This window comes from Teleopsis dalmanni, chromosome 1 (assembly GCF_002237135.1).
Source record: "Teleopsis dalmanni isolate 2A chromosome 1, ASM223713v2, whole genome shotgun sequence".
NCBI classification, from domain to species: Eukaryota; Metazoa; Arthropoda; class Insecta; order Diptera; family Diopsidae; genus Teleopsis; species Teleopsis dalmanni.
This window is the reverse complement of record NC_051846.1, coordinates 178,581,322-178,605,074: the sequence shown is the minus strand read 5'-3', so window position 1 is coordinate 178,605,074 and position 23,753 is coordinate 178,581,322. Positions and strand designations below refer to the sequence as shown.

Sequence of the window (23,753 nt, the reverse complement as noted above, 5' to 3'; positions counted from 1 at the left end):
ACCACCTTCCGGCGCCCCGGAAGGTGAGTGCCCGACTCGCACGGGCTAAACCACTCCCCCTCATTCCTAGAGACCTTTTTCTACCCCGGGACTACGTCAGTATTACTTCGAGGTAGGGTCCCTATTAGTCATTTAAGACTTCCATCGGTGTGCCTTGCGTCCAGGCTCCGCTACTGTTGCAGATAATTAATCTTGCCCTACAGTCTACTTTTTCCAATCTCAGAGTATGTGTTCCGGCTCTCATTCGTGCTCTTCGTTTAAGATTAGATTGCGTCCAGATCTTTCTTCTTTTCTCTTAGAACATTTCCGATGAATTGCGTGATTTTGTTCCAATTTTCTGCTCGTTCTATCATTTTTTCTACAATATTATCTACTGTAAAGTGACCTATATATTCTGCAAGTAGAGGTAGTTGCCTATGGCTACACCTGAACCTCAATTTCACAGTAGCAATGTTTTCTGATATAACAACTGATTTTGGACGACCTTTACGAATTTCGTGAATTTCGTTAGTAAGCGATATACAACTACGATTAAAATCATTTTACCAGCATTTTACAGTGGCTGCTACTGAAGGATGGAGCTTCATCGCACTCTTGTTTTGAAAATCTAAGTCGAAAGTCGTAATAAATCATTGCACGAAAATTTTCTGACGTTAATTCTACTTTTTCGCAAACACTCACTTTACAAATCACTGTAAATAACACAAATAACGCTCTTTTAATAAAAATTCTAAGGTATATTATATATTATATTTAATAATGTCAAACTTTCGTATGGAAACGTCAGATGATAATAATCAGTTTTACCAAAACTCAAAATATAAATAGTGATTCTTGTATAATCGTCAGCATTATATGACCCTACCCAACACATCCTATTATTTCGTTGTTAATATCGATGCATACATAACACGCAACAAAACATAGAAAAAGTGATTTGTTATGTCAGCGCACACAAAATGCAATATAACATCAAATCACAAACAACACAAGTTCAATTCGATCACTAAATAATATGCACACAATGAAAAGCAAAGCTATTGCTCATTTTTTGTATTAGTTGATGTAAGATTTCTCCTATATTTACTTCAAAAAATCAAAATTCAATATCGTATTCAATATCGAAACTAATTTAAACTTAAATCTGCTCAAAAAGTATCCGGATTTTGTTATTTGTTAACTACTCCTTAAATAATAAACCTTTTTTGAAAAAAGAAGGAACCATCAGAACATGTTCTATGCAACTGCCCAACGGTGGCGAGACGTAGACTTGACTATCTTAGAAGCGAGGTATTGGTCCCATATCGAATAGGTGAAATTAAGCCCACTGCAATTATAAGATTTATAAATAGTCTAAAATTGTCCTAGTTGGGCCTATAGGCGCACAATAGATCTTTTAGGTCGGGGTGCACAAATAGCCTATTTTAAAAATAATAATAAAGAATATAGTCATTAAAAATGAATGACTCGATCATCTGTAGAATTCGAAAAAGAAGAGTTGCGTAGGCTTAGTTTTATGCTTTGGATGTGTATGGTTGTAATTGCTGCTTGGTGTTACATTTATTGATAAATACTGTGGTATACTACATATACAGAAGCAAGTAAGTATAGTATTCAAGCTAAAAATTTATATATGAAATTTCAATCTGGTAACTTAACAAAAAATATATTCAAAAATTATTATTTTCAAATACAACTGCTTTTTCACTCAACCACAAAAGTAACTGAAAAAAACTTTTTCTCCGAAATTAATATTTGAAAGCTAAAAATAGTTCTCTTAAAAGTGAGTTTTTTACTGCAAAACTAACACCAAACGTATAAATATGGTAAATTGCTACTCATTCAGTGTGAGTTTACTGCGTAGTACGAATGGTTCTGTACTGCAATATGTTATAGATTACTTAAGAATTTGTGATATATTCGTCATGTCTACATTCGGAAGTGAATTTGATAAAATTTGGCCACAGAAAAATTATTTATTTAAATCAACTGATTTTGGGCGAAATCTATTAATGAAATGTGCCGCTATAGAAAAACCAAATCCTAATCGAATTGATATAAATAAATTTATCAATAAGTCAAACAGTTTTCCATTACAGGTGAAAATCTATTTATCTATTGTTTTAAAAAAAAAAACATTTTTTATTATTTTACATTAGTTTGCAACAGATACATGTAGAGTTAAATATCAACCAAAGGACCGGCTTTCTATCATAGAACAACAAATTGGGTCGGCATATCCAGTAATTCATGAACTTACTCTAAGCCTATATTTAGCATTTCTTGAGCACAAATCAGTATATGGTAAGTTAAAAAATATCTATTATCACTTATTATAAAACCACATTTAACGAATCTACTACTATTTAATTTTTCTAAGGAATTAAAATGCATTTTTTATTATAAATTTCTCTATGCAATAAAATTAAAAATGATTTCCTTACAAAAAGCTTTTGCTTCGTACACGTAATTCCTGTTAACTAAACAGTGCTTTCAAATAATTTATATAATTTCTTAAAAAAATAAATTAAAATACATATATAGATATTAAATGTTGATATTATAAATATATTTTCAATATAAATATTTATTAGAAGTATGAGAAGAATTTAAAAATACAGAGAGTGCCCGGTATTAAGACGAAATAAGTATGCGAGATAATATGAAATAATACTATTAAAAAAATATATATATCGCGAAATTAGTCAGAACTATCAACTGACCGTCGATACTTGGGTATCCAATGCTTTTATAAGATGTTAATGGTTGCAATTGTGAGTGAGGAAATGTCGATTATTTATTAGAAGTATGAGAAGAATTTAAAAATACAGAGGGTGCCCGGTATTAAGATGAAATAAGTATACGAGATAATATGAAATAATACTATTAAAAAAATATATATATCCGAAATTAGTCAGAACTATCAACTGACCGTCATTACTTGGGTATCCAATGCTTTTATAAGAAGTAATGGTTGAATTTTGAATAAAGAAAAGCCGTTTGATGTAAGTTAATGTCATAATACAATTAGACTTCTCTTGAACAAACTAACCTATTTCGCAAAACAGAACAATATTATATCTTTTCTCTCTTTTTATATAATAGTTTATTATTTTGCGGACCACCATCTATTTGTTAATAGTAAAACTAAAAATTTGACGATCATCTTTCCGGTATTTAGGTAAAACCTACCAGTCTACTAATATATTCCTCCAATACTAGCTTTTTGAAGTGGATGAGTCATTTTATTTTTTAGTAATCAAAAAAATTTAATCTCTCCACAATTGATTTATAATTACTAATAGAAATTCATACTGAACATGTAAATGTGTTATGTTAATATGTTCCTTCAAAAACAATAGTTTTTAATTGAGTTCTTTAAAAGGGAACGTGCAATTATTGAAGATGATCATAAAACCAGCATGATCTTTCCATTTCATCTTTATTCAAAAACTAGTTCTCTAGCTCACGATATTACGACTACTACTAGTTGAAAAGCAGTTAAAATGAAAAGAATGTTTTCTTTTCATATTATCAAACGACATACTAGCATTTTAGCACTTTTCACTTCTTTTCCAGTCTTCGGTAAAAATCATAGAAGCGAATCAAATGGCACTAACCAATTGCTCGTAAATTTTAATCTTCGAGTTCACATTCGCCAATATCTGCCAAACATTGTACCCGACTTTTTCTTCATTTCAATATCTTCTTGCAATTAGAGGCATATAGGTAAAGCAAATAGGTAAAATTAAGCCCACAGGAATTACAAGATTTATTAATAGTTTAAAATTGTCCCTTAAAATTTATGAAGTATAAATTTATTGCATTATTATTGCGTTTTTATAGATACCACTGAATCTTCATCTTAAGCAGCTCTATCTTGGTACTATCAATACTTAAGTATTTGAAAGTGGAGAAGTGTAATCAATCTTCTTGCTTTTCTTTATTTTCTTAAACACGGATTATAACTCAATTATAATATTTAACATATATGGTATTTAATATTTTAATTTTACTAAATCGTAATGTATAAACATGATTTTAAAATATGAAAGTAGAAAACAAAATGCTGGCTCTTTATCTGATTTCTTTATATCTCAAGGCAATAAACAAGAAAGAGAAATATTTACGAATTTATCACTCACGGATTTTGTACAACGTCTGTTGGTTAAACGATGTGCTGCATTTTGCGATATGACTGATACATACCTACTTGTAACCCGCGAACGAGGTCACGGTGGATTTATGGAAATTGGAACTGATAATGAAAAACCTCCGCTTTTGCTTGCAAATACACTGAGTTATGATGAAATTAAGGTAAAATTAAAAGGATATATTAAATTGCAGTTTAATATTAATTATGACGACAGTGACTATTTCCCTTAATTGAAACTATTGTATTTAATAGAGAGGTTTCGAACCCATAGATAATGGGTATTTGGTAATACTCCATACAGCGTTTGGTTATCCAAAAATTCAATGAATTAAAATAATAAAAATAAATTTGTTGTTATAGTTCACTACTGTTCAAAACCTATCTATTAAAAAAAAGATATACATATTAAAAAATAATGAGTTTCGTACTTTCTCAAACATAGCTTTCAGCGCTTTTAACAGTTTCATCACATTCAGAATTCATAAACAATGGAAATCGAAGAAATGCTGGAGTTGTCGAAAATGACAAATCAAAAATAGAACGAGATGGTGTGGTTATTGGAATCATTGGTGCACGATTGTGTCAAATTGGTGTAATGGAATTTCAAGATATTATTATATCTAAAAATCAAAATACTAAAGAAAACGGTTATGGTGAAGCAGTAAAAACTAAAACTAATGATCGCAATACGGACTATCGACGTATATGGAAGGAGTTCTATGAAGAACCTGATTTTCTCTACACAAAAATAAAGAAAAATAGCAAACGATTTGAGCGATGTAGTGCTATGACAGATAAATATATATTTGATAATGTAATTATGAAGAAACGTTATGCTATATCATTTGATACATTACTTCTGGAAAGTGAAGCAAAAGCAGCCAAAGCAAATAAAAGTGCTTATATACATGTTGTGGGTATTGGTTTGGGCTTGTGGAGAGTGGGTGAACAGCAAGAGAAAATATTTCTAGAAACATTTACGGAACGTTTAAATGTTTTAATTGAAAGGTTACCACATATTGCAGTACTGCATTTTTCATGGTTTCATCTACCCGAATGGGGTGAATTAAAAAATGGTGGTGTATAGCTTCTACAACACATCCAAATGGAGGTATAAAAACTTTTTTGTCAAATCGTAATCCATCTGATAAATTGGTTAGCATAAAATTTTTTATTCGAAATTTCATTTTTAAAATAATTTTATTTCGATTTTAGCTAAATGAGCATGAAGGCAACTTACTAATTGTTTCATATGCTTGGGATGGTGGTTCTTTACCTGGAAACGAATATTGGCTGGTAATATTTAATTGTTATTTATAATATTACATAAAATAATTTTTATATCTGTTAAGAGATGCATACAAAACTCTTCAGATTCAGCAAATGCCAGCAGTACACTCGTTACCGAACTACATAATCCACATATCAATACAGAAATGGTTAATGGGAATAACTTACATATAGCAACTGAGAAGTATGGAGTTTTGCACATCGCAGAATTCGCTCAACACATTCTCAAGCTTTAAATATTATAAAGAAAACAAAGTAAATGAAATGTCTAAATAAGTAGATATCTTGTTCTTATTAGTAAATAAGAACAAGAAATCAGATAAATGAGATACTATTATTTAGTTCAAATAAAGCCGATAGAAAGTAAATGATCTATTTTTGATTCTTCAAGCAAATATTCATCATAAAAACTGAGAGACTAGTTTACAGACAGACAGGTCACTAGATTTCTATTTTCAAATTAAAATAGGTAGAAAATTTATTACATGCACATACACAAAATCGATTAATTTTTTTAAAACTGCTTTTTATTATGATACCACCCTAAAAATTTCAATTTTAAGTCTAATCCAAATCAGAAATAAAAAACAAATTATTGTGGTATATTGTTTGATATTTCATATCGCACATATGCATTTCATATGCGGGATTAATTAGTTTTTTTTTGATTATGTCGAAACATAGTATCATCCTAAAAATGTCCAGTTTTAAGTAAAGTAAGGAAGCGACTCTGGAGAACTGGGAAATAAACAAATAAGTTCTCAAAGCGAAAAAATTAAACCTAGAAAAAAACAACAGAAATAGTAATACTCGAAAGTAAGGCAGCTACCGGAAAATTGCTGTTAAAAATTGGAGGCTTGGATGCAGATTGTAAATACATAGAGGATGGTTTAAAATAAAAACATAAAAGAACCGCTCCCCGAGGGGAAGAAGTCTCATTAGAGAGTCTACATAATACATAAATAAATAGTAAAAAGCTATAAAGGTTTAAAGTTGGTTCAATTTTTGCGAAGTCGTAATATCGCTAAAATTGCATAAAACTGCAAATAACTTAGGAACTAATGGGCGTGATCCGCCATTTTTTTGCACGAAGTTGTGTTGCTATGTACGTCATGTATATATATAGTCCAATAAGTGTAAAAAGTTTTTTTAACGATAATAAACAACTTAATATGAAAATTTTGTATGGGGGTGGGTGTGACAGTGGACGGAAAACCATAAAAAAAAATTTTTAATCTAGATAATAATATAAGTTTTCCGGACACTAAAATTCAGCTTTCTACCTACAATAGTTTTTAAGTAATCTTGGGACTACGCTAAATGCCCCATGTTTGGACAAAAATTTCGGGGGGTTCCGGTAGGCCGATTGGGCTCAAACTAGATTTAAAAGAAAGTTCATCTCAAAAACTTCATATCAATATCTCTACTGGTTTCGAAATTATCGAATTTTGACCGCCCAATTTTGTGTTTTGTTACACTGTGCGGTGCCTCAACACTTTAAGAGCGCCCTTTCTTGAGGATCTTGATCAATTACAAGACCTGACACTAAATAGCATTTTAGGTTTTGTCAAAGGTTCTAGGTGGTTTTAAACCTTGAGTTTTCCAGCAGGAATGGCCAGTATAACCTAACCTAACCTAAACGTTATTCTTAAAATTAACCTAATAATATTCGTATTTAAATACAAACAATTTTAGTTTTTTACGCTAAATATTTGTCCCAATCAATTACCAAATGTTTAAAGCACAGTTAACTTTAAATCTCTACCATAAGCAAACCGTGAGATATAGCCATTTAAAAAAAGTCTAAAATGCAATTTATAAAACCGTTTGGGATTTAGATACGGTCCAAAATATTAATCTTTTTATTTTTTTTAACGGTCATATAAAAGCTAAAATTTTAGCAAATCGGAGTTGATAAGGTCAGAAGCCAACCCATCTGTTATAGAATGATTTGAAATATAAAGCAATAAACTCGATATAAACATTGAAGATTTATAATTATCAATTGCATTTTCAGTTAAACTGAAATATAAAATGGGGTTTTCCACATTATATACATATATATATGCAGTAAATTAGACAAAGAACATATTTTGTAAATTATACATGAAATTGTGTAAAAGTATGTCAAAATCTATTAACTGACGTGTAAATGCTAAACTGTGTATTAAGAGATTGATTCAATATTGATATTAAATGTAAATATAAAAAACATTTCATCATATCGTTATTATTTTCCTAAGAAGTTATTGTATTAAAAAGATTTTTTTCCTCAATGAGATTTAAGAGCTTTAAGCTCTCAAAGAGTGGGGAGAAGTAACCGAGATCGGAATAACTTTAACCATACAACAAAATATAAATAATAAATACAATGGACGGTTTCTCATTCAGTGTCACGGTTTCATATCGCATGGTTCTTTCAAAAGTTCGAAATATAATAAATAAAAATAAGCATAATTAATTAATATAAAAAATATATTAATATAAATAACAAATCAATATATTTATTAAATTATTATAAAGTATAGAAAATAAAATTTGTAAAATAATTTATCATGTCTGCATTTGGAAGTGATTTTCATAAAATTTGGCCAAAGCCGGGTTATTCTTTAAAAATAAGCGATTTTGGTAGAAATTTGTTACTAAAATGTGTTGAAGTAGAAAAACCAAATCCTAACAAAACTGATATTAATGAATTTATTAACAAATCAAACAAATTTCCACTTGAGGTAAAATTATAACAAAATAAAACTACGATTTCGATTGTTAATTTTGATAAAAATATTTGCTTTTATCTAAGTTTGCCGTAAATAGCTGTAGAGTGAGGAATCAACCAAAGGACCGGCTTTTAATCATACAAAAGCAAATTGGTTCAGCTTATCCAGTAATTCATGAACTTACTCTGGGCTTATATTTAGCATTTCTTGAGCACAAATCAAAATATGGTAAGTAGAAAACATAATTCACCTGTATTTCAATATCAAGAATTTTCATACTGCAAATTGCAAAGCATTACTCATACAATATTCTCTTATAATTTATTTCACAAGAGATATTGACAACAAAAACCAAAACAATGCAAAAGCTTATTTACTTATTCTTTACTTTAGACTCTTTTAGAAAAAAAAGTGTTGGAAAATGAATTCGTTTATAAATGTTATTTACTTTGTTTTATTTTTTCATAGTACTATACAACTTTACGATATCAATTTAATTTATAGTATAAATTTATTATTTATTAAAAATGTTTTTCAAAAAAGGCTGCAAAATTCAATTTATGGCAAAAGCTTTTTCTCAAAGTTTTTTTTTAAGCAAGTAGTAAATAGAATAGAGTTGCCAAAGTAAGCAATTTAAAGAATTATTTAATTTAAACCAACAATTTAAACCAACCATTTAATTTAAATGCACAAAATTATACAAATTATTAAATTGAAATCTAATTATATTAAAAGTATTCGTTTGTAAATGATTAGAAATAGCTTAAAACTCATTTTAAAACATATTTTAAGACAAGATATTAATATATATATCTTAAAATATATTTTAAAACAAAATATTAATATATATATCTTAAAAAATATTTTAAGACTAGATATAAATATATATATCTCAAAATATATTTTAAGACAAGATATAAATATATATATTTCAAAATATATTTTAAGACAAGATTTAAATGTATATATTTTAAAACTTATTTTAAGACTAGATATAAATATATATATCTTAAAATACATTTTAAGACAAGATATAAATATACATATCTTAAAATATATTTTAAGACAAGATTTAAATATATATATTTTAAAACTTATTTTAAGACATGATATAAATATACATATCTTAAAATATATTCTAAGACAAGATATTAATATATATATTTTTAAATACATTTTAAGACAAGATATAAATATATTTTGATATATCAAATACAGTTTTTGTCGTTTTTGCAAATAAAAGAAATATATTATATAGTCACATAATACATTCATATTTTTATATTACATAATTATTATTTTATATAATTATTATTATATCATACAATTATTATTAACATATATATAATTATTATTGTTATTATTGTTATTATATACAAATAATATATATATATATTATTATATACAAATTTATAGTTATAATAAAATAATGCATCTTCAAAATCTAAACCCGATTTTTTAAGGTAATAGACAAGAACGAAAAATCTACACGAATTTAACTCTAACCGACTTCGTACAACGTCTGCTAGGTAAACGTTGCGCTTCATTTTATAATGTAAGTGATAAATATTTGCTCTTAACTGGAGAAAGAGGCTATGGGGGTTTTATGGAAGTTGGTACAGATAACGAAAAGTTACCATTAACCCTCGAAAATGTACTCAGTTATGATGAAGTCAAGGTAAAACTTAAAAAATAACGTGTATAATCCAATGCATTTACTGATTATACCATTTTCTTTAATATAGGTCTCAGCATTATTATCAGTTTCATCACATACGGAATTCATAAATGATGGAAATCGCCGAAATGCTGGCTTTATAGAAAAAAATAAATCAAAGATAGAGCGAGATGGTGTTATTATGGGTATTATCGGTGCACGATTATGTCAGCGTAATGTTATGGAGTTTCAAGATATTATTATATCCAAAACGCAAAACACCAAACAGAATGGTTATGGTGAGGCAGTAGATAATCATGTTGATGCACGTAATAGTGACTATCGACGGATATGGAAGGAGTTTTATGAAGAGCGTGATTTTCGTTATACAGATGTATCGAAAAATGGTCAACGATTTGGTAGTTGTTTTCTCTCAGAAGATGTATTCGATAATCTTATTATGAAAAAACGTTATGCTATATCATTTGATACACTACTCCTGGAAAGTGAAGCAAAAGCAGCCAAAGCAAATAAAAGTGCTTATATACATGTTGTGGGTATTGGTTTAGGAGTGTGGAGAGTTGCCGAACAGCAGGAGAAAATATTTCTAGAAACATTTACGGAACGTTTAAATGTTTTAGTTGAAAGGCTACCACATATTGCAGTAGTCCATTTTTCATGGTTTCAACTAACACAATGGGGCGAACTAAAAAATCGTGGTTTAATAGCTTCTAAAGCACACCCTAAAGGAGGAATTACAACTTATTTGTCTAACCGTAATCCAGCTGATAAATTGGTGAGTATTAAAAAAAGAGTTTTAAAATTTTAATCGTTTTAACAACAAAATATTAAATTTAGCCTTATGAGCATAAAGATAAGTTATTAATTGTTTCATACGCTTGGGATGGTGGTTCATTGCCTGGTAATGAGTATTGGATGGTGAGTTTTGATTAATGAAATAAAGTTTTGACAATTGATAATAATATTATAATAATCTTTAGAAACATGTTAAATCATCTGGAGACTCCTCAACTGCGTGCAGTACACTCGTCACCGAACTGCATAATCCACATATTAATACAGAAATGGTTAATGGCAATAACTTACATATAGCAACTGAGATGTATGGAGTTTTGCATATCGCAGATTATGCTAAACATTTTCTTAATTTATTGTAAATCATAAAAAAATGCATTTTAAAAATGTGAAGTTAATTTATACTTAAAGATCCTAGGGTCATTATATATTATATACATAGAAGTATTAATCAAAAATATTTATAAATATAATTATAATTATTAATTTATATATATTTATTAACAATTTTTATACAAAATATATATGTTTTTAATAAAAACATATGTGCATGTTAAATTGTTTTTAGCAATTAGGATATTCAAGGCTTTAGTTTTGTAAAATTACTACACAAAAGCAAACTGAATATATATGCTTATTAAATACTGAGTTTACTATGCAAACCTATATTAAATTCTACACTGAACTTACAGAACACTGTTGACTCAATTACCACATGAAGAACATAGGTGCGGTAAGAAGTGATTCCTATCGACTCTGTTATGAGAAGAAGGAACCATCAGAACATGTTCTATGCAACTGGCCAGCAGTGGCGAGACGTAGACTTGACTATCTTTGAAGCAAGATATTCGAAAGATATCGAATAGGTGAAATAAAGCGTAAAGCAAGATTTATAAAAAGTCTAGAATTGGTTTGGTTGGGCTTTTAGGCGCACAATAAATCTTTTAGGTCTGGTGCATTCATAGCCTATTATGTAACAATAATAACAATGCAAACCCATTATAATTTTTTGTAAGTTCATATGGGTGAAACGTACAAAATTTGGCAATACTATAAGTTTTTTTTTCGTTTATATTATCTTTACCGACATTTATCAGGTTACATACAAATGGAAGCTACTGATGCCCTTTGTGAAAAAAAGTTGAAAAATAAATACATATACATATATGTATACAAATACATATATATATAAAAATATATATATATATAAATATATATATATATTAATACATATATATATAAATATATATATATATTAATACATATATATATAAATATATATATTTTATATAAGATTTCATTTTAATTTTTTTAATTGGGAATATTAACAGATATGCAAAATTTATATAATTAATTTCCATAATTGCCTTTTCAATATTTTTCCTTTTTACCTTGTTTTTTAATTAAATTATTTAAATCATTTTAAAAAATTTTTCATTACAAATTCATAAACCTGGCAGCCCTTTATAAATCCAAATAAACTTACGAAGAATTGTTTGTTAACATACGCATAAAAAGCCACAAACATCTGACACTGAATTCTGCCAAAAAAAACATCTAAAAAGCTTTAAGCTTGTAAGATTTTTAATATAAACAAAATACGCAGCACGCAAGTGCATTTTGACTGAATTTCGTTGAATGATAAGTAACGGTTCGGTAAATAAAATTAATATGTCAATATTTGGAGAAGAGTTTGAAAAAATTTGGCCAAAATCTGATACAAAAATTAAACTTACCGATTTTGGTGAGAAAATGTTGAAAAAATGCGAGACGATTTTAAAACCTAACACAAGTGAAATTGACATAAACGATATAATTAGTAGATCATCTGAATTTCCAATAAAGGTGCTTAAGTAAATTGTTATTGAATTTAAATTGTTATTGAATTTCTCTAATTTATTAATGTAAAAATTTATTTAATTTAGTTTGGCACAAACACTTGTCGCATTATATCTCAACCAAAAAACCGTTATCCAGTGATACAACAACAAATTGCATCAGCTTATCCAGTAATACATGAACGCGTACTTGGTCTTTATATGAATTTTTTAGAACACAAATGCAAATATGGTATGATTTAATAATTATTAAAACAAAAACTCTATACAAATAATTTTAATTTAACAAAATAAACGCGCACAAAAAACAACCATCAAACCGACAAAAAAACAACTGTTGATTTCACAATTTCTCGGAATTAACTAATGTGGCAATGCAAAACACCGGCAAAACTTGCATTGCTTATATTGTTTTTAATGAGCATGAGAGAGAGAACATGAGACTTGTAAACAAATTTTTTTTGGAGAGAAGCGGCCTTATTTATGCTTTCGTTATTTTCTATTGTGTGGTGCTATCGTGAGCATTTAAGCTTCTGTATACACTGTTGTGCAAGTTTCTAGACATGTAAGTGAAGATGTACGGTTTGTGTATTCTCTACAAAAAAGCAAAACCTGTGCAGTTTCTTTTTGTGTTTTGAAATAATTTTGTTAAAATCTTGTTATTTTAATATAATAAATATTATTATAATGTATATTATTATTTTTATAATATATATTATTATATATTATGTTAATATTAATATTAATAATTTTAATATATATTGTTATTATAATATTTTAATATATATAATAATATATTTTAAACGAAATATTGCTAACATTTTATAAAACTTAAGTAGGCATTAGAAGCACTATAAAATCATATTTGCCTGTTTGACTAAATTTTAAACCTTGGTCTAACGAATAGACGCAGACATTTTTTTTTGAAACGTATAATTATCACTTTGAACACTCGATCTCCCGCGCAGTGTATTAATATAACACCATGGTATCCACAACAATCTTAGTTTACATGTTTAACATAACTAAATCTTATATTTAACACAACTAAATATTATATATGTTATCTTTTACACCACTCATATGTCAACACATTTAAACAAAAATATAATTATTTTAATCAATAAGTTATAAATTAAATTACTAACCTTCCTGCTTAATAAAGGCTGGAATTAATTAAAGCTTAAAATACTTCATTGCAATCCCCCTACTTAAGCAACTGCCTAAAAATAATTTTCCATTATTAAGGCCGTGTGCGAGTTCGATTAAATTGATGGTATATTGAGGGAAATAGTAAATTATGTCGGTATGGCAGCGCATGTTGGTATTTACCAGGATTTCGGGTGGGATGAATTAGATATAAATTAGGTTTTACCATTGTGAAAATTTTATAAAATGTTTAATAAAGAAGTTTTTCGAACAGTAATGAACTATAACAGCAAAAATTTATTTAATGTTATTTTAATTAATTAAATTTTTTGCTGACCATGCAGCTGTTTCGAGTATTACCAAATAATTCCAATAATATTGGAAATAATTCTTTTATTTAATTATTCGTAAATAATTTTTTGAGACTGCAAGCACCAGGAATCAAACTCGGGTCCTAAAATGTTTAATAAATAAATAAATAAATTGGCAAACTTGAATTTGAAAACTAAAAGAAGTACTAATTTAGCACGCAAAGTTGACATTAATATCTTTATAAAAAAAATTTCTACAATGCTTAAATTCTGTGGAAAAATTTTATACGAAATTTCATATCAAATCTTTGTGAAAAATAAATGTTAGTACTAGGCTTTAGAATATACCTGACAAATAACAGTATATTATAATCAAAAGCATAGAAATATCTATTTTTTTTCTACGTTAACCATGCCCAATTCTTGGTTAACAATATTAACGGACCACATAAAATTATATTTTTAATAATCTAGCTAACTACAACATTCGAAATTTCATTAATAATAATTGCGGCTGTTTGTCACTTTTTGTGTTTTAGTGTCAAAAAGATTTTTATAATTTATTTTTAAATTAATATTTAAAGGAAATAAACGAGAATTAGAAATCTATACAAAACTTACACTAACTGATTTCATACAACGTCTTCTCACTAAACGATGTGTCAGTTTCTTTGGTAAGAACGATAAGTTTTTACTCTTAAATCGTGAAAATGGCTGTAGTGGTTTTATGGAAGTTGGAACTGATAAAGAAAAGCCACCACTAGTACTTTCAAATGTACTAAGTTTTGACGAAATTAAAGTAAGTGTATATATATGAATTTTCTGAGAACTAATGAAAAATATTTCCATCTCTTCAATTAAGTTATCAGCACTTCTATCAGTTTCTTCACACTCTGAATTTATTAATGATGGAAATCGCAAAAATTTAGGAATCGTAGAGGAAGACAAAACTAAAATAGAGCGTGATGGTGTTGTTATTGGAATTATTGGAGCACGATTGTCACGACGTGATGTAATGGAATTTCAAGATATTATTATATCCAAAACACAAAATACTAAAGAAAATGGTTATGGTGAAGCAATTGAAAATATTGCTGATACACGTCCAGCAGATTATCGACGCATCTGGAAGGAATTCTATGAAGAATCTGATTTTCTTTACTCGGCTATTAAGAAAGATGGTAAACGATTTGGTGATGCCAGAGCAAAGTATGATATTTTTGATAATGTCATAATGAAGAAACGTTATGCTATATCATTCGATACTTTACTACTTGAAAGCGAAGCCAAGGCAGCACAAGCTAAAAAGAATGCCTTTATACATCTTGTGGGTATTGGTTTAGGCGTGTGGAGAGTTGCTGAACAGCAGGAGAAAATATTTCTAGAAACATTTACCGAACGTTTAAAGGTTTTAATGGAAAAATTACCACACATCGCAGTGGTACATTTTTCATGGTTTAAATTGGATGAATGGGGCGAACTTAAGAATAATGGTTTTTTAGAATGTGAGAAACATCCCAATGGAGGCATTAAAACTTTTTTATCTAAACGTAATCCGGCTGAGAAATTGGTATGTATTTAAAGATAGTTTTTTTTTTTTGAAGTAAATGTCAAATTTTTTTTTTATTAATTTAAGAATGCCCCTGAGTTGGAAAATATGCTTGTAATAATTTCATATCCTTGGGATGGCAATGCTCAACCTGGTAATGAGTTTTGGATGGTAATACATATAACATACACAGAAAAATATTTTGAGTTAATATGTATTTTTTTTTAGAAAATGTTAAAGTCTACCGGAGACTCGTCCACTGCTTGTAGTACACTTATTACAGAGCTACATAATCCATATATTAACAGCGATATGGTGAACGGCAACAATTTGCATATAGCTTCAGAAAAATATGGCGTTATACATATTTCGGATTATGCAAAAAAATGTTTAATGCATTCTGAATAATGAACACAAAAAATGACAATAAATGAAAGAAATTGATATATTTAAGCGTTTCATTAAAGTATAATTAGTGCCATTATTAGAGGGTATCTATAATAAGCGTTAGCTCATTTTACTTTTAAGAGTGAATCTGTGTGCTAAACTCTTACTAAAATATTTTCCTTATAGCTGTCGCAAGAGCAATTAAATCATTTACAGTTTTAAAAGAATAGTCGTCAATTACCAGCTTAGTATCCAAGGATCACACATTTTAGGCGGTAGCCCACATGTACTATTTTTATCTTTATTAATTACTTAAATGGCAAAAATTATACAAAATAAATATACAATTAATCGAGTTGAATACAATAGTTTAAACATAGCTAGAAAAACATTATTAATAATAATTTATATACATAGTTTTATATATTTTTATATCTATATATATAAGTTTATTACTAGGTCTTTTTTTGTAAGCATACCAGAAAAAAAACAACCGCTTGTTTTAAAAATAACGTATCAAACAACAACACTTCTGGCTTAATTAGTTCAACCTTTTTGAAATCCCTTAACCAAAGAATACCTTACAAGAACGGCAACTCCATTGTGAACTAAAATTTGTTTTTTCGCACAACAACAATTTGCCGTAGAGCTCTTGAAAGTGTTAGTGAAAAGTGCACTAACACCAGCTGAAATCATTGAAATTTTTCACCTTTTCACCTTTTTCCGATGCTTCGAGTACTTTTGAGAACTGAATATTTCAAAAAGTTTACCATGAAGATTGTAAGAAAGAGTGTGGTTTTGTTTTTTGGTTTTGATTTTTTGAGAGTAATATAAAATTTCGTTGCGCCAAATCATACAAAATTTACTGCGCAAATATTTAACAAAAAGTAGTTAAAATTTTGCAAACACTTTAATAGCAGTTACCAAAAAGTAGGTATAGCACAATTTTTATACCAAAAATTAAAAAATATACGTCCATATGTTTGCTGTCAAAACTGCAAAACAGACAGTATTTTAACTCTTTTTATAAGGGTACGCATGTATTTCCTGTTAAAATTTTTTAATAGGGTTCTGAATACACCTGACTATAGGCAAAAGCTCTTGCGTGTAACGCATTCATAGGCTTAGTTTTCCACATGATATTCAGTTGACTTTTACATATAAATTAAATTTTTATTTTAATAATTTTTTTGCTTTTAGTTTATGTATATTTAAATTTGCAATTAATTTTTAAAAGTATTGTAATTATTATTCTGTTAATTTTGTATTTGTAAAAGTCTGTAAAAAATTATAACCAATATATAATGGTGGATATGCCTCTTGGGGAACCGGCACATAAACTCGGTAACGCACCTTTATGCATACCTCTTGGGTGGTGTGGAAAATGCATACCAAATCTTGAACTTTGGTCGAATAAACTACATAGCTAAATAAACTAAATGTAGAAATAAGAAAATACAAGGGATGTAAAAAATTTGTTATGGTTCTTTTTTTAAATTTCCACACAATAATGATGAAAGAAAATAAATTTTCATTTAAGTTCTATGCATATTTCTAATATAACAGTTTAGCGAAAGTATTTTACTATTTATTTTAAAATATTAGTAGGTGTGCATTTTATGTTCACATTGAGATAAAAATATTTAAAACATAAACATAAGGCGCTACATGATAATAATCATATCCCAAATAAATTTATGTTTTTAAGGTCATTTAAATACTGAAGAAAATATTCATATATTCTATACATAATCAACACAAATAAAATAAATATGTTTTTAATTTTTATATTATGTAAAAATTTATAATATTCATCAAACAGATGAACTAAAAATGTATAGCATATATCTCGTTTAAATCTTGCATTAATTCTGGTAAATAATCAAGTCTATTTCATTTTATAACAATAATAAATTATGTAAACAACTTGTACTTCTTTTAATTAAACTTAGCTAATATTTTTAAATACTTTAGTATTTATATATAAATATATTTTATAATCATAATATAAAATTAAAATTTTTCAATGTTAAAATTTAAAAATTGTTAAATTTTATATAAAAATATATCTTCATAAGAAAAACTCATAAATCCGACAATGAATGCGCATGCACCCACTCTTATCAATAGATTTTTCGCTACTGATCACACATAGTAGTGCCAAAAAAGTAATTATCCGTTACTTTGTATTCGTTACTCAAGAAATACCGGAGTAACGAATACAAACTTTTTATTGTATTCGTTACTTTTACTCATTTTACCAATGAGTAGTATTCGTTTTACCTACTCTTTTGAGTACTTGGTAACGATTACTTTCAACAGCTGTTTTCGCGGTTTAATAACAACTACTTTATTCAAAAATTTTGTTCGTTTTCAAATTTATTAAAAATGTGTGAAAATATTAATAATAAAAAAAGTGAAATTTGGATTCATTTTGAACCAGTAGGAAGTGAAAAAGCTAAATGCAGATTATGTGGAACAAACTATTCAATAAAAGGTGGTTCTACTTCAAATTTGAGAAAGCATTTAAACATTAAGCATCCCACGGTCCTAAGCGCCGTTAATCGGAATCGTGAAGTAACGAAACCGCAGTAACGAAAGCGCAGTAACGAATACTGAGTAACTAATACTGAGTAACGAATACTGAGTAACGAATACATACTCGAAAAGTAACGGGTAGGTACGAATACCCAAAAGTAACGAAGTTTGGCACCACTAATCACACAGTAATGTACGTAAATTAATAATAAATATTATTCACCACATACATTTAGAGCGGATGCGCGCACATCCTCCCTTATCAACAGATTTATTGTTACTAATCAATTAGAAATGCATGCAAGGCAATAATACGTACCACACATTTAAAGAGAATGCGCGTACACCCTTCCTCATCAACATATTTTTTGGCATTAAATTTAAAAATTAAGTCTTCGGAGAGAAACACAATTTATCATGGATCACTTAAGTGCTGCCGTATAAAAAAGTGAATTGGTAGTAGCTTCAATCTTTGTTATTAATTTCACATCAAAACGGTATTTAATGCTATTATATCAAAATTGTTTTTGAAATAATGTTTTACATGCTCAAAAAATATATAAGAAAATATAACTCACTAAATAAGATATATTCAAAACTGTTCTTTTTATTTAATTAAAATATTTGCTTCTACAAAAGTTTGTTGCCAAACATTATAAATTAAAATACTATAAAATTCATATGAAAAAAGCAACAAAAATTAATTTACTGAATATATATTACATGATTAAGTAAACTAAGCTGATTTAAATTAATTGATTTAAATTATTATATATTAATTTATATATTTATTTATCATATATTATTTGTTACAATATATATTTTGTTTACGTAATGTGATATTATTAACCAAATAAGGAAGCATAAGTTTTTTATATTACTAAAAAATTAACATATGATTAGCAAGTAGCAGCAAATTATTATACTGCAACCCTAAAAAGAGAGCAATTTGATGTTATCGTGGTAAGATCACATGTATTTAATACGTGTGCCGAAATGTTATAAAAAATAAGTTTTCAAAAACAATTTCAAATGCACTCTCACGAAGTGGGCGGAGTTTCCGTTCTTGTAAAGATATTCTTTGCCCTTAACTAATAAGCAGCTCAAATCACATGGTTGCCAAGACTAAAAATTCGTCTATTGTGAACGACTTTTGGAAGTACCTACGAAGTTTCCAGTTAACTGTTAATTATTCGTATGTCGTGTCGTCATTGTTCAAAACAAATACGTTTTTTTTTCTATTTATATCTTTATTCACAATCATGTAAAAAAAATATACTTAACAATAATTTGCAAAGAATTATTACTTATTTTCGAAACTTTAACTTTCAATTTTATTACGTGTTTTGCATATATAAGCCTAACAAAATTTCCAGAATTGCTATCAAAAGTAGTGCTTATTCTATTTGTTCTTTAGTGACACGCTTACAAAAGAAAAGGCCTCCCATTACTTGATAGAGATAAATTTAATTTAAAATATTACAAAGTTGGCAACTCTATTTTCTTGTCAAACTCAAAATCAAATACAATTTTATAAATAACTGTTTTGACAGTAAACATATGTAAAATTATTAAATTGTTAGTGCAAAATATTACTACTATGCACAGTAACAGCTTTAAAAACTTAAAGCTTTGATTTTTCTAATAATTGCGCATTCATCAATCGTACGCCACTCACGGGGGAGCTTTACATTTCAAAATATTAATGAATTGTTGCTTTGGTGGAGAATTGTGTAAATAATTGAAAATGTCATTATTTGGGCAAGAATTTGAACAAATTTGGCCAATAGCCGGTGCAGCGATTAAACTTACTGAATTTGGTAAGAATTTATTAAAGAAGTGCGAAACTGTTACTAAGCCAGACACAAGTAATATTAATATTAAAGAAGTTATAAAAAGGTCATCCAATTTCCCAGTTGAGGTAAGCATTTTTATGCATATATTATATCTTTTGCATACGTTTTTACACATATAAATATTTTTGGCAGTTCGGTACTAACACTTGTCGCATCATCAGTCAACCAAAGGATCGTTATCCAATAATTGAACAACAAATTGCATCGGCTTATCCAGTAATACATGAACGCGTACTGAGTCTCTATATTGATTTCTTGGAGCACAAGTGTAAATACGGTAATACATTAAATATATTCTTTTATGATTCATACCATTATTTATCTAACCGCAATAATTTTTATTAATATTAAACTAAATAGTATAAAATATATTCTTAAACAATTTAAAACAATCCGAAAATAGCTGCAATTTCATAAGTGTTCGGAATTCACTAACAATTAAAATTACGATGAACGCCGGTTTACTTTGTTTTTATGTGACTATTTACATGATTTTTTTCTTTGTTAAACAGCGACAACAATACATATTCACACATTTTTGTTTATTTTTTTTTACTAAATACTTCCTCTCAAAGCTTGGCAGCTGTGTTTTGCACATATACAACACTATCGTGCAAAATAACGTACGTCAAAATTGCACAAACAAAAAATATTTTGTGTTGACATACTGACATAGAAAAACAATATATCATATATAGACCGTGTGCGAGTTCGAGTAAATTGAAGTAAAGCAAATTGAAATTTCCTAGGAATATTTCCACTGCATTTATGTAAATATTTATTTATTGCACTTATTTATTATTTTTATTTAAAAGTTTTTAAATTTATTTATTAAACATCATATAAAATTTTCACAATGATAATACCTAATTTACCTAATTTTTATCTAATTTACCCTACTCGAAATTCTGGTAAATACCAACATTCTCTGCCATACCGACATAATTTACTATTTCCCACAATTTACTATTTAATTTACTACCTTAATTTACTATTTCGAACTCGCACACGGCCATAATATCTATACTTTTTAACATCGCTTAGGAAAAAAAATATTTATTACTTTCAATATAAAAATAAATGTGTAAATAAATAATATAGAATATAGTATCAAATTTTGTATCAACCAGTGGCATATTAAAAGTCAAATAGCTAGTACTATGTTCAGACACACCTTAATTTCGCAAAAATCTTAATTATATCTTGGTTTCAGCGAAAATTCTTAAGGTTAGAAAGAAATTAAGGAAAACAGTCTTAATTTCGTTGAAACGAAGGCTAAAATTAAAGGATATTTCAAATACAACTATGCGAAAGCTAAATTTCAAGCAAAAGATAAAGTTGAGATAACGGAAAAGTGACATTTTTTTAAAATAAATATCAATGACAGTTGACTTTAATAAAACCGGGAAAATATGTTAAAAATATAGCAAATTTTGAAATTTGAATATAGAGAAAGAACTGTAACTGTTATTGATTTAAAGTAGATTGAAAAATAATAGTTCAGATACTTGAAATCCACTAAATTTAATAAAACTATTGAATGTCATTCTGTATAGTTATAAATAAATTTCAAAATTTCCCATGTACAAATGGTGTTTGGAGCATGTAATTTTTAACATTGGATTTGTAAACAAAAAACATATGATATCTTTAATTTGGGACAGTATAAACACTTTCAAAATTAACTTAATTTCATTTTTACAAAATTAAAAAAATTTGGCTGTCTGAACATAGTATAAAACATTTAGTTTTAGTATATTTCAATTATACTAAGAAATATTAGCCGTGTTTGAATGTCCGTCTGTTTGTTTTATCCCAAGCTACTCTCAGTTTTTGAGTTATTTGAAAAAAATTTTAATAAATTCTAATGACTCCAATACATAACACTCACGGGAAGCACTCAGAAAAGTTGAATATTTAAACTACGAAAAACGAATTGTATCACTCACTCTTTCAAAGAGTAAAGTTCTTAATCAACGTTAATCCAAAGTTGACAATGTCAATTTATGTATTATTTTAGAGTGGCGCCTCTAACTCTCCTCCATTAAGAAACATTAATTTATATCTGACATTTAAATAATGGCATTTTATGTGTTATTTTAGAGTGGCACCCCTAACTCCCCTTCATTATCAAACATTAACCTAAATCTACCATTTAAATGACAATATTGTAACCAAAAAGAGTTTGAAAATTAATTTACTATTTGTTAATATATTCTTGAGATTCCTTTTGCTAATCACATTTCCATGTTGAACAGAAATTCACAGTAAAAATAAAAAGAATATATAATTTAGATATATATATGTTTATGTTTTTAATATAATATTTCAAATATATTAGTTACAATGATATTCTCCAGATTGATAACTTTTTCCAGAACAAACAACCAGGACACAAAAGAAAGAGTGTCCATATACAAGGCATATCTTGGTCAGAATTGAAAAAGATACGGTTTTACTTAATAAAATAATAAGATTTATCTTTAAAACCCTTTTTTTTGGCAAATATCAATTTTGCTATGGTGTTCTAATAGTATGTTCCCATTGCCTTCATTAAAGCAGTGTATTTAATTTAGATCTCTTTAGGGAAATTTGAATACCCGTATAAAGAGCTTTCGTGCTTTTTAGCTTAATTAGGAATTAATCACGGAAAATTACACTAAAAATGTCGAATATAATGTATATATAATGTAGTATTGCTAAAGACCTTTTGCTAATTTCATTGTAATATTTTTCGTTCGGTGTGAAATTAATTTTAATTTCTTTAAAAATATAATTTTTAAGGAAATAATCGTGAACGTGACCTCTATACGAAACTAACACTCACAGATTTCGTACAACGTCTTCTCACTAAACGATGTGTCAGTTTTTATGGTAAAAATGACAAGTTTTTACTCCTAAGTCGTGAAAAAGGCTGTAGTGGTTTTATGGAAGTTGGAACTGATAAAGAAAAGCCACCACTAGTACTTTCAAATGTACTCAGTTTTGACGAAATTAAAGTAAGTGTATATATATGAATTTTCTGAACAAATAAAAAATGTTTCCATTTTCTTGGACTCAGTTATCTGCGCTCCTATCAGTTTCTTCACACTCTGAATTTATTAATGATGGTAATCGTAAAAATATGGGAATTATAGAAAAGGATAAAACTAAAATAGAGCGTGATGGTGTTGTTATTGGAATTATTGGTGCGCGCTTATCACGACGTGATGTAATGGAATTTCAAGATATTATCATATCCAAAACACAAAATACTAAAGAAAATGGTTATGGTGAAGCAATTGAAAATATTACTGACACACGTCCAGCAGATTACCGACGTATATGGAAGGAATTCTATGAGGAACCGGATTTTGTTTATACTAATATTGTTAAAGATGATCGAAGATTTGGGGATTCAGTAAGTAAAGATGACATTTTCGATAGCGTCTTAATGAAGAAACGTTATGCTATTTCATTTGATACACTACTCTTGGAAAGTGAAGCCAA

General features: G+C 27.9%; 3 protein-coding genes and 1 pseudogene across 3 annotated transcripts in view; all 4 read left to right on the top strand.

Moving 5' to 3' along the window:
- The first annotated feature begins 1,823 nt into the window (after positions 1-1,823).
- On the top strand, positions 1,824-5,797 carry LOC119666805 (annotated as a pseudogene).
- Positions 5,798-8,001: 2,204 nt separating this feature from the next.
- LOC119671278 lies at positions 8,002-11,048 on the top strand. The gene is made up of 6 exons (XM_038081850.1): positions 8,002-8,175; positions 8,247-8,391; positions 9,627-9,841; positions 9,909-10,616; positions 10,679-10,759; positions 10,822-11,048. Exons 1-6 carry the CDS (start codon positions 8,002-8,004, stop codon positions 10,996-10,998), a joined length of 1,500 nt encoding a protein of 499 aa, XP_037937778.1. The 3' UTR covers positions 10,999-11,048.
- Positions 11,049-12,275: 1,227 nt separating this feature from the next.
- Positions 12,276-15,899, top strand: LOC119670427. The gene is made up of 6 exons (XM_038080683.1): positions 12,276-12,481; positions 12,562-12,706; positions 14,519-14,733; positions 14,797-15,504; positions 15,571-15,654; positions 15,712-15,899. Exons 1-6 carry the CDS (start codon positions 12,308-12,310, stop codon positions 15,889-15,891), a joined length of 1,506 nt encoding a protein of 501 aa, XP_037936611.1. The 5' UTR covers positions 12,276-12,307; the 3' UTR covers positions 15,892-15,899.
- A 4,065-nt stretch (positions 15,900-19,964) lies between these two features.
- The window catches only part of LOC119666804, a 6,674-nt gene continuing 2,885 nt past the window's right edge, over positions 19,965-23,753 (top strand). The window contains exons 1-4 of the mRNA XM_038076082.1: positions 19,965-20,329; positions 20,397-20,541; positions 23,049-23,263; positions 23,326-23,748. Coding sequence (XP_037932010.1) covers positions 20,156-20,329; positions 20,397-20,541; positions 23,049-23,263; positions 23,326-23,748 — 957 coding nt within the window. The 5' untranslated portion in view covers positions 19,965-20,155. The remainder of the gene's footprint in view (positions 20,330-20,396; positions 20,542-23,048; positions 23,264-23,325; positions 23,749-23,753) is intronic.

Coding starts and splice junctions, on each gene's coding strand:
- LOC119671278 (XM_038081850.1), top strand. CDS start 8,002: ATGTCTGCATTTGGAAGTGATTTTCATAAAATTTGGCCAAAGCCGGGT. Junction 8,392..9,626: donor TGAGCACAAATCAAAATATG/GTAAGTAGAAAA, acceptor CGATTTTTTAAG/GTAATAGACAAGAACGAAAA. Junction 10,760..10,821: donor CTGGTAATGAGTATTGGATG/GTGAGTTTTGAT, acceptor AATAATCTTTAG/AAACATGTTAAATCATCTGG.
- LOC119670427 (XM_038080683.1), top strand. CDS start 12,308: ATGTCAATATTTGGAGAAGAGTTTGAAAAAATTTGGCCAAAATCTGAT. Junction 12,482..12,561: donor CATCTGAATTTCCAATAAAG/GTGCTTAAGTAA, acceptor TATTTAATTTAG/TTTGGCACAAACACTTGTCG. Junction 15,655..15,711: donor CTGGTAATGAGTTTTGGATG/GTAATACATATA, acceptor ATTTTTTTTTAG/AAAATGTTAAAGTCTACCGG.